The 11,284-nt window shown below is 48.8% G+C and overlaps 2 protein-coding genes across 3 annotated transcripts; one reads left to right on the forward strand and one right to left on the reverse strand.

Moving 5' to 3' along the window:
- The first annotated feature begins 3,039 nt into the window (after nucleotides 1–3,039).
- Nucleotides 3,040–7,532, forward strand: Ncr3 (natural cytotoxicity triggering receptor 3). The gene is made up of 4 exons (XM_021150130.1): nucleotides 3,040–3,082; nucleotides 6,788–7,132; nucleotides 7,245–7,370; nucleotides 7,480–7,532. The coding sequence occupies exons 1-4, from the start codon at nucleotides 3,040–3,042 to the stop codon at nucleotides 7,530–7,532; spliced, it is 567 nt and encodes a 188-aa protein (XP_021005789.1).
- Nucleotides 7,533–7,870: 338 nt separating this feature from the next.
- Nucleotides 7,871–11,284, reverse strand: Lst1 (leukocyte specific transcript 1). 2 transcript variants are annotated; one of them, XM_021149963.2, is made up of 4 exons: nucleotides 11,200–11,284; nucleotides 9,644–9,745; nucleotides 9,280–9,299; nucleotides 7,871–8,086 (listed from the first exon to the last, which is right to left on the reverse strand). In XM_021149963.2, exons 1-4 carry the CDS (start codon nucleotides 11,231–11,233, stop codon nucleotides 7,955–7,957), a joined length of 288 nt encoding a protein of 95 aa, XP_021005622.1. In that variant the 5' UTR covers nucleotides 11,234–11,284; the 3' UTR covers nucleotides 7,871–7,954. The 2 variants fall into 2 exon arrangements, with proteins under 2 accessions (XP_021005622.1, XP_029327445.1); XM_029471585.1 differs by having other exon boundaries at nucleotides 9,644–9,760.

Genomic DNA, 11,284 nt, shown 5'->3' on the forward strand with positions numbered 1-11,284 from the left:
AAAAAAAAAAAAAAAAAAAAGAAAACAATAACAAAACTATTAGCGTCCCTAGAAAGTCTGAGATAATGAAAATTGTTCTTGAATACACATATGCCATGACTTACTCTAGATGGACTGCCCTGGAGAGTTTTGTCAACTTGCTTCAAGCAGAATCATCTGAAAGAGGGAGCGTCAACTGAGAAAATGCCGGCAGGCAATCGGTCTGATTGAAGGAGGGCCCAGCCCACTGTAGGTGGGGCCATCCTGGGCTGGTGATCCTGGGTTCTGTAGAAAGCAGGCTGAGCAGCCATGAGGAGCAAGCCAGTATGAAGCATACCTCCATGGCCTCTTCATCAGCTCCTGCCTGCCAGGTTCCTGCCTGTTTGAGGTCCTGCTTTGGCTTCCCTCAGTGGACAGTGTAACTCAGGACCTGTAAGCCCAAAAAGTCCTTCCTAAGTTTCTTTTGGTCATGATATTTCATCACAGTAATATTAACCTGACTAAGACATGGACTGATCTCAGAAGCATTCATGCAGTGTCTGAGAACCCATAGCTATGGTTAGATGGTTGGAAGTCTTTTGTACCTGGGAGAAAGGGAAGAGGAGCAGAGTCCCCTTACGTTGAGGCCCGGCCATCTCCTGGATCACCCCAGCCCAAGGGTAGGAGGAGAGACTTATATACACTAAGTAGCTAGTAGCTGGACAGTCATAGTTGCAGTTCCCGATGTACACATGTGCACACAGGTAGTGAACACGGAGTCTAGTTCAGAACGATGACATGCAAACCATTATTTCCTGGGCTACAGAATACTGCCCTGTGTCAGAGTGTGCATCGTGAAAACATAGGTTGGGGGCTTGAGAGACAGCTCAGCATACCTAAGAATGCCTGCTGCTCTTCCAGAGGACCCAGGTTTGATTCCCAACACCCCTATGGCAGCTTACAACCGCCTCTAACTCTAGTCCCAGGACAGCCTATGCCCTCTTGTCTCTATAGACACCAGGCACACAGGTGACCTGACATCCATTTGGACAAAACACCCATACACATAAAACAAGAGACAAGACAAGAAAATACACTATTCATCTCAAACCAGAAGGCCATTGTACCTCCCTTCCCAAACCGTGTTCTCCTCACCTACTCTGCATGGGAACTAAGATCTTGGGAAGGGGAATTGAGGCCCTGTGGAGAAGCCAAAATGCTTCAGGTTCCCAGCAGGGGGCAGCACGAACCTGCCCATAGCACCCCGGACCCACACCCTCCACTTAGCTTCCTTAAGGAGAAGGCCTCGCCACAGCTCACTGGTGGCCAGATGCAGATGACCCAGTGAGGCCTTCCCAGGTGGTGTGGTTATCCTGGTGGCTGAGAGAGTAGCTTGGGAGGGAGCTAGCGCCGGAAGTGCTCCAAGCCAGCCTTCTTAACAATGAGACATTGCTTCTCCAACAGTCATGTGTCACTTCACAGTGGGAAGCAACTAGACAGTGTATCAACCTGTTACAGAACAGAGCCCCTCACAGACACAAGGAGGGAGAAAAATGCATTAGTTTCAAAGATGGGGTCAAGGGCTAGAAAAGATGGCTCAGCGGTTAAGAGCACGTGTTGCTCTTGCAGAGGATGGCTTCCATTTCCAGCACCTACAGTGTGGTTCACAGCCGTCTGGAACTCAAGTTCTGGAGGAAGATCTGATGCCCTTTTGTGACTTCCATGGGCACCAGGCATACACAGGGTGCACATGTAAACAGGCAGGCAAAACATTTCTTATTTAAAAAAATAAATCGAAAAAGAAAAAAAAAAAAAAAAACCCTAAACCTAAGAAAGATTGTGGTAGCGAGATTGCTCAGTGGATAAAGGCCCTTGCCACCAAAACCGATCGATGACCTGGCTTCTGTTCTTGGGACCCATATGGTAGAAAGAGGACCCACTCCCACAGGTTCTCTTCTGACTCCACACACATGCTCTGACATGCATGCCTGGGTAGACATTTGTACAAATAAGCGTACAAAAATCGGGAGAGAATAAAAGGATCCGGAGGATGGATGGTGAGGCTGAGCCCATGTCACGAATGGCATGCTACAATTTAGGCCTCTCTTCCAGGTGCTTTTTCATCTCCTGGGGTCTGTAAAGTACAAACTCTGGCATAAAGGCACCCATGTGACCCGCTGTTACACCACTTGTGCCCATGAACAACATTTCCTGTGACTCACACTTTGTAGATTCTCAATAAATGTGTTAAGTAGGCTGACTGTGGTGGCACACACCTTTGATCCCAGCATTCAGGAGGCAGAGACAGATGGATCTCTTTGAGTTCGAGGCCAGCCTGGTCTACAGAGTGAGTTCCGGGACAACCGGAGCTACAAAGAGAGACCCAGTCTCGAAAAACAAAACAAACAAACAAAAAGGCAGCTAAACAGCAGCTAAAATAACAAAGGAATGGATTGCTCATGAATAAGACTGTGAAGAAGGCACAGTAAAGTAGGTTCTGCTGGGAATGCTCCTTTCCAGGAGATAGGAAAATGAAAACTCAGACATATCCGTTGATAGCTCTAACTCCTCTGTCAACACTGCTGGGGGAAGAGGTCCAACCCGCACAGATGAAGCATCCAGACACTGTCCTTGGTAACATCATTACCACCACCAGCAGCTTGCTGCCCAGAGGGAAAGGCAGACTGGGGAGGCTCGGAGGTAATGGACCCGGGCATAGCTGGACAGGGGAAGGAGCCTAGTCTCTCAGCTGGAGGGTGTTAGAGGTTTGTTCTGGGTGAAGGTCTGGTCTTAAACCTCAGAAGTGAGAGAACCACATCCTGGTCTCACCTACCCCATCTTATAAAAAATCAGACATGAGGACATCCTGTCCTTCTATGCCACCTGTCCACTAGCTGCCTCCAGAGAGCCTCAGGCATGTCCATCGGTGCCATCTTTTCTCCTTAGCAGGACATGCCTATGATGCCCAAAATCCCACACAGCAGAGGTTCTTGGCAAGTCACATGTGAGTCCTACTTGCCGGTAGTCGTTCCTCTACTTAGACCTCACTGCTGAAGTCTGTTCGCCTCACCAACAGGAGACATGGCCAAGGTGCTTCTGGTCATCTTCATCATGGTTTATCCAGGTGACTGGGTGTTTGCTCAGGAACCAGGGCGTGGGGACAGGAGAAGGAGGAAAGGAAGACATGGGATTTAGATGCTCCAGTGGGTGTCTGGTGGGAACCCTGAGGGTGCAGAAAGCACTTCACAACACTGTCTCCTGTGGTCTCTTCCAGAAGCCAGACCTACTAGGTTGCCTGCAGCCCAGAAGGACATTTTTTTTAAAGATTTATTTATTTTAAGTATATGAGTACACTGTAGCTGTGCAGATGGTTGTGAGCCTTCATGTAGTTGTTGGGAGTTGAATTTAGGACCTCTGCTTGCTCTAGTCAACCCAGATCACTCCAACCCAAAGTTTTATTTATTATTATTATAGACACACCAGAAGAGGGCATTAGATCTCATTATAGGTGGTTATGAGCCACCATGTAGTTGCTGGGATTTGAACTCAGGACCTTCAGAAGAGCAGTCAGTGCTCTTACCCGCTGAGCCATCTCACCAGCCCTATTGGTGTTATTTTTGCTCGCTTGGTTTTGTTTTTGTTTTTTTTGGTTTTTGTTTGGTTTTTCAAGACAGGAGTTCTCTGTGTAGCCCTGGATGTCTTGGAACTCACTCTGTAGACCAGGTTGGCCTCGAACTTAGAAATCCCCCTGACTCTGCCTCCCAAGTGCTGGGATTAAAAGCGTGCGACACCACTGCCCGGCTGCTTGCTTGTTTTTGAGACAGGGTCTCGGTAGCTTAGGCTGATCTTAAACTCATATATAGGCAAGGATGACCTTGAACTGGTTCTCCCAAGCTCACCTTTCAAGAGCTAGGATACAGTGGTGCACCACTTTGCATGGTGCTGGGGATCAAAGCCAGGGCTTCCTGAATGCTACCAGGTGAGTTATATCCCGTAGCCCTGGCTGTGTAGCCCAGCTTGGCCCAGAACGTTCAATCCTCTTCCCCTAGCCTCCAGAGTGCTGAGAGATCAGGCTTGGACTAATACACTCAGCTGATTTTCTTTCTTTAACATTTTTAATTTTGGCTGGGCAGTGGTGGCGCATGCCTTTAATCCCGGCACTTGGGAGGCAGAGGCAAGCAGATTTCTGAGTTCAAGGCCAGCCTGGTCTACAGAGTGAGTTCCAGGACAGCCAGGGCTACACAGAGAAACCCTGTCTCATAAAAACAAAAACAGGGCTGGTGAGATGGCTCAGTGGGTAAGAGCACTGATTGCTCTCCCGAAGGTCCTGAGTTCAAATCCCAGCAACTACATGGTGGCTCACAACCACCCATAATGAGCTCTGATGCCTTCTTCTGGTGCGTCCGAAGACAACTACAGTGTACTTATGTATAATGATAAATAAATCTTTAAAAAAAGAAAGTTTAATTCACTGAGTAAGAGGTCTGTTAGATTATTGAGTTTATTAGGAGGATACAGGTACGTAATTATGAGTTGAGAGAAATAATATGGAAGTGTAAGCTGAATAAACCCTTTCCTCCCCAACTTGCTTTCCTCCCCAACTTGCTTCTTGGTCGTGATGTTTGTGCAGGAATAGAAACCCTGACTAAGACAACTCCCAACACCGGTATAGTGGCTAGCAACCATTTGTAACTCTAGTTCTCGGGGCGATCTGACACCCTCTTCTGCCCTCCACAGCCAATAGGCAGGCATATGATGCACAGACATACATGTAGGTAAAACACCCATACATATAAAAATATTTTCAATTAAAAAAAATCTCAAAAAAAAATAGACACTATGTAGCCTAGGGTGACCTTGAACTCCTGATCCTCCTGCCTCTATCTCCCGAGTGCTGGGATTATAGGTATAAGCCCCACACCTAGCTACTATAATTTTGAGGGGTTGATTTGAGACAGAGCCTCTCTATGCAGCCGTGGCTGTTCTGGAACTTGCTATGAAAAGTCCGAGAACAGGCTCAGGCTGGCCTCAAACTCACAGAGATCCTCCTGCTTCTGCCGGCCTGAGTGCTGGGACTGAAGGCATACACCATCATGCCTAGCCTGCTACTATTTTATTTTATGTGCATGAGAGTTTTGCTTGCGTTAATGTCTGTATATCACATGTATGCCTGGTGCCCTTGGAGATCAGACAGCAGAAGAGGGTTTTAGAGCCTTTGGAACTGGAGTTATAGATAATTGTGAGCCTCTTTGTCAGTACTAGGAACAGGACCTGGATCCTGTGGAAGGTCACCTTGGTCTCTCCAGTCCCTTCTATAAAGCCTTAACAAATGGTCCAGGATGGTGACCGTATTTCTAGCTACTTAAGTGACTGAGGCAGGAGAATGGGTTGGGTCCGGAGGTATTATAACAAGACTCTAGCTTTAAAAAAAAAGAAAGAAAGACAGACAGACAGACAGAAAGCAAGCAAGCAAGCAAGCAAGCAAGCAAAGCCAGCCAGGTGCTGGTGGTGCCCAACTCTAAGCCCAGAGGCATTACAGTTCCTGTGAGTCAACACTAGCTCATATAATGAGTCCCAGGCCTACATGGTGAGACCCTGTCTCACACAAACGGCTTTTCAGATCATTTCAATACACTTTCAAGTTTGAGAACCACTGCCTTTGAATGACCAGTAAATGTACCTAGTTTTTTTTTTTTTTAATGAATTGCAGACTCTAACAATTGGTTTACTTCATCAGCGTGGGCGTGTTAGAGCTCTCAGCCAACTACAGCCGTGTCTTCCCTCGGAAATTTATGCTGTTAAGGCTCTAATGAGAACCAGTATTGATACGAGAAGTTCCTGGCCAGCCTGTGCTACGTAGTGAAGGTCAGGGTTAAAAAGAGACTGGGCTGGGGGTGTGGCACAGTGGTAGGGTGTTTGCCCATCATGTAGAAAGCCCTGGGCTGAACCCCAGGCATTGCATCAGCCGGCCATGGTAACACATCCTGTAGCCGGGTACTCGGAAGACGCAGAAATTCAAGGTGATCCTCAGCTGTGTGATGATTTCAAGGCCAACCTTGGGCATACAAAACTCTATTTTTTAAAAAAAAAAGGAGGGGGAGTGCAGAGATGGCTCAGAAGTTAGGGACACTGGCTGCTCTCCTAGAGTGCCCAGGTTCAGTCCCCAGCACCCACATGGCGGCTCACAACCATCTGAACCCATTCCAGTTCCAGGGGACCCAGTACGCTCTGTAGATACAAACATACACGCAGCCAAAGCACCCATACACATGTAATAAAATACTTTCTTAACTGTGGGAAAGGCAACCAAAGTGTCTATAATAATTTATAGAATGTAGCCAAGATTTGAGCTTCAGGTGTGAACCTGAAGCTGGGGATGTGGTTCATTGGTAGAGGTAGTTGCTAATATTCATCAGGTCTGGACTAAAGCCCTAATACAGCCAAGGCCAAAATCAAAGCAAAACAAAACAACGCCCACCACAGTAATAATACTTAGAGCTGCGTGACAGTAATAATACCTAGAGCTGCGCGACCGGGAAGTTAACTCACGGAGGCAGCTACACTCATTCATGAGCGCTAAGTGTATTGCGGGGATCGAGTTGGCCAAAATGGGTCTGTAGAGAAGGTGGCTGTGTATGCGAGGGAGTCAGTGTGTAAAAGAATTTAAAAACTAAACAATTAGATTGGTGAAAAGCAAAGGTTGTTTAAACTCCTGGGTGTTGGTCCTGACAGCCCTTCCCCCATACCATGGGGAAGGAGAGCTATGGAGACCACTTTTCTTTTTGGAGTAACCGAGTAAGTGTTCTCTGGATATTTGCTTTCTTCCCAGGATCCTGTGCTCTCTGGGTGTCTCAGCCCCCTGAGACTCCTGTGCAGAAGGACACTACTGCCTCCCTGCCCTGCCCCTTCAATGCCATCCGAGGAAAACCGGCCACTGGCTCTGTCACATGGTACCAAGACAAAGTGACCCTGGGGATGGAGTTGAGCAACGTGACTCCGGGGTTCGGAGGCCGCTTGGTCTCCTTTTCTGTTTCTCAGTTCATTAGGGACCACAAGGCAGGGCTGCTCATACAGGACACCCAAAGCTATGATGCTGGAATCTATGTGTGCAGGGTGGAGGTGCTAGGCCTGGGCGTCAGAACGGGAGATGGGACTTGGCTGCTGGTGGAGAAAGGTGAGGTGGTGGGAGACCCCCCCAAGATGCAGTGTTCCTGGGAGTTAGGGATGGTCCCCTGCTCTGAGCTCCCAAACTCCTTCCTCTCCACCATTTCCATGTCCTGCTGTAGGGCCTCCTCAGCAAGCCTCCAACACAGAGCAAGAGGCTCACACAAGTATCCTCCTCCGGGCTGGATTCTATGCCCTCAGCTTTCTCTCTGTGGCCACGGGCAGTACCATCTATTACCAGGGCAAATGTGAGTTGCTGAGCAGGGGCAAGGGAGCAGAAATGGGAGGGGACAGATTACAAGAGGAGAGGAGAGCTTCAGGCCTGTAACTCTGAGCAGCCCCTGCTATTTCTCCTAGGTCCCTGTCACATGGAAAACATGGCCACTCCTCCGGCAGCCTCTGAGAAGTGATTCTAAATCTCAATGATCCAGCACTCTCAGGAGGCCAGCAATAAGTCCTTACCCGCTCCTCTCTCCTACTTAGGACTCTCATATTTTCTTCATTCTCCAGTCTCTCTCTCTCTCTCTCTCTCTCTCTCTCTCTCTCTCTCTCTCTCTCTCTCTCACACATATACACACACACACACACACACACCTCCACTTTAGCTCTCCCTTCCTACCCGGGGACCACAAGCTGTTTACTGGCTTTCAGAAGAGCCCTTGCTTGGTGACCACTGACCCCCTTCCCCCCGCCCCTGCCCGCAGGTGGGAGGGTGAGCCATGGGCTGGACACATATAGAGAAGCCTGATGCAGAAGTGGGGAACCAGACTTTACTAGATAAACATAGTGTGACTGAGCACGCACCCAGGGCGAGGAGAGCTTTTGGGGGCACTCAAGTGGGTGTGCTCCTGGCGATGCAGGCATAGTCAGTGCTGGGGTCTTCTTTCATGTCTGCGATAATACTACTGGACACTGGCAGCTGCTGGAGAGATGCATAGTGGGGCTCCTGCCCTGAGACCTGGGCCTGGCAGTACAGAGGATGATGTGAGAACCAGGGGTACCACCACACATCCTTCCCCAGCCTGGCCGCAGCTCCCACCTGTCTTTCTCCCTGTGTCTTCACTCTTTTTTTCTCAGTTTCTCCTCTTTATATCTCTTGAACCTGTTTTCGCTTACTTTCCCTCTTTCTTTGTTTCTATATAAGTGTGTCTGCCTGTGTTTTATAGGCCTTAAGTGGATGTTTGGACATCAACTTTCCAACTGTTTCTACACATTATTTCTATCTATCCATCTATATATTTTGAGACAAGGTCTCTCACTAAAACTGGAGTTTGTCATTTCCACTAGGCTGGTTGGCCAGAGAGCCCCTAGGGCTTGCCTATCTGTACCCCACAGTACTGGGGTTCCAGGCACAAGGTACCATGCCTGACTACAGCAAATACTTTCTCAGAACCTCCTCTCTCCTTCACCTGTAGCTGTCTTCAGACACTCCAGAAGAGGGCATCGGATCCCCTTACAGATGGTTGTGAGCCACCATGTGGTTGCTGGGAATTGAACTCAGGGCCTCTGCAAGCACAGTCAGTGCTCTTAACCGCTGAGCCATCTCTCCAAGCCCCAAACTCCCTCTTCTATTGAGACAGGGTCTCATGTAGCTCAGGGTGACCTTCAACTTAATATGTAGTGAAGGACAGACTCCCTGCCTCTATGTGGGATTTCAGTTACATGCCAGCGCTTTGGTTTTATGCTGCGCTGGGAAACAAACACAGTTCTACACCCGCTGGATAAGGACTGTTAACTAAACCACACTGCTAGTCACGCCCACGCCCCACCCACTTTGCCTTTTTTTTTGTTGTTGTTGTTGTTTTTTGTTTTTTTAATTTCCTCTCTCACCTCCTCCTCTCTACGTCCTTCTGGAGTGATTTATATTCTTATAAACACACCATTCCCTCCCTCTCTTCTGGTTGCCTCTTTTTCTGCCTCTTTCATTTTCTCGTTCCTGCTACTTCCTCTTCCTTTTTCTCTCGGCTCCACCCCTTCATCCCAGCCCCACTCCCTACGTGGGTTTCCCTCGTCCCCTCACCCCCTGCCCGCACACCCTCCCATCTCCAGCCCCCCTCCCTCGCCCACTTTGCCCCGAGCCGCCACTTCCTTCCCCCGCCCCTTCATCCGCTCCACCCCTCACCCTTCCCCCTTGTCTCCTCGTCCCCCTAGACTCACATTCCTTTCCAGTCTCTTCACTAGAAGAAAAAAAAAATGGTTCAGTAAGACCCCTTCCCTGACCCCCCCCGCCAGAATGGCACCCCACATTGGCTCATCCATCCTAGGACAGCACCTCACATTGGATCTGCTATCTCAGAATAGCACCTCGCCCCAGGCCCCCAACGCCAGAGCAGCAGGTCTCCACTCCAGAACTGCCTTCCACAACACACCTACTGGGCCCCCACCCCTCCTCGCTCGGGGTTGCCATAGGAACCACAGCCAAAACCTGGGTCTTTTGGACAACTCTGGCCTTTTCTACCCCCAAGCAGTAGGAAGGGTGTGGAGGGCAAGCTGTGGGTGACCGAGATGCTCTAGGGCTTACCTCTCTGACTGAACCGGCACAGGCAGGTGAACAGGATGATGACAAGCAGGAGGAGGAGCCCTCCCAGTCCCAGGCTCCCATAGAGCAGGTAATCGAATTTATCTGGAAGGAGTATCTCTGAGAGGGTTTTTTTGTTTGTTTTGTTTTGTTTTGTTTTTTGTTTTGTTTTGTTTTTTTGAAAGGAGAGAGCATCAGTTGAGAAAATGGCTCCATACAATTGGGCTGTAGGCAAGCTTATAGAAGAACATTTTCTTTCTTTCTTTTTAATTAGGTATTTTCCTCATTTACATTTCCAATGCTATCCCAAAAGTCCCCCCATACCCTCCCTCCCACTCCCCTACTCACCCACTCCCACTTCTTGGCCCTGGTGTTCCCCTGTACTGGGGCATATAAAGTTTGCAAGTCCAATGGGCCTCTCTTTCCAGTGATGGCCGACTAGGCCATCTGAGAGATTTTTTTTCCCACCAATTTCCCAACCCCCTGGTTAAATGTAAGTTTCCCGGCTTCCTATATTTTTCCTGAGTCCCCCTCCCCCCTTTTTATTTTATCCTGTCTTCCTCTCCCGGATCAATCCTGTTTTCTATTTTTTTGACCATTTCATACATATATAAAAAGTCTCTTGGTCATTTCTACCCCAAAGCCCTTTCTCCCTCTCCCAGCTCCCAACCCATGTCTCTCCCACCTTTCTGTCTCTTTATGTTGACAGTCTCATGTATCCTAGGAGGCCTCAGGATTCTCCTAGTAGCTTGAATTTCTGATCCTCACACCCCTGTGTCTTAAGTGCTAGCTTGGCAAGAGTGTACTACCATGGCTGTTTTATGTGGCTCTGGGGTCAAAGCCAGGACCCTGCTATCCTCTCACAGTTTAAAATACAGGAAAATATACTCTAGGAGATTGGGGGGGGGTGTTGTATTTTTGTATTAGTTTTTGTTTGCTTGTTTTATTTTGTTTTTAGAGACAGGGTTTCTCTGTGGAGCTCTGGCTGTCCTGGAACTCACTCTGTAGAACAGGCTGGTCTTGATCTCACACACGGAGATCCTCCCAACCCCTCCTGCCCTCTTGCTCCCTCACCCCCACCCCCCACTCTGGGATTAAAGGTGTGCACCACCACTGCCTGGCTTTTTTTTTTTTTTTTTTTTTCTTTCTGCAGTATCTTCTATAGTTTAGGCTGCTTCCAAATTCCCTGAAGCCTCATACAGAGACAAGTCATGTCCTTGATTTCTGGTCCTTCGGACCACCCACCTCTCTGGTGCTGGGATTACAGGAGGCACTATAACCCAGGGTTTCGTGCCTACACATTCATTACCCAGACACAACTTAACCATTACCCAGACTTCAACTTCTCACTTCCTCTAGAGTTTCACCTACCAGGTTATCTCTCCTGACTCTATGCTCACTCCCTACTGTTTCCGGGTCTCAGGAGGCCCCTCTCCCACCTGTACTGCCTCGTTCTGAGGGCTTCTGACCACCTCTCCCAATCCTGAACCCTGCTTTTCTGCCCTCACTCTCCAGCCCTCACGTCCCTCCCCTTGCCGAACGGAGGGGTCCCTACTTACTGGTTTTGCAGTTGTCACCAGATCCCATTGTCATCAGACATAGTCCAGGGACTGAGAACAGGCCTGAAGGTCAAGAGTAAACTAA

Source organism: Mus caroli, chromosome 17 (genome assembly GCF_900094665.2).
Source record: "Mus caroli chromosome 17, CAROLI_EIJ_v1.1, whole genome shotgun sequence".
NCBI classification, from domain to species: domain Eukaryota; kingdom Metazoa; phylum Chordata; class Mammalia; order Rodentia; family Muridae; genus Mus; species Mus caroli.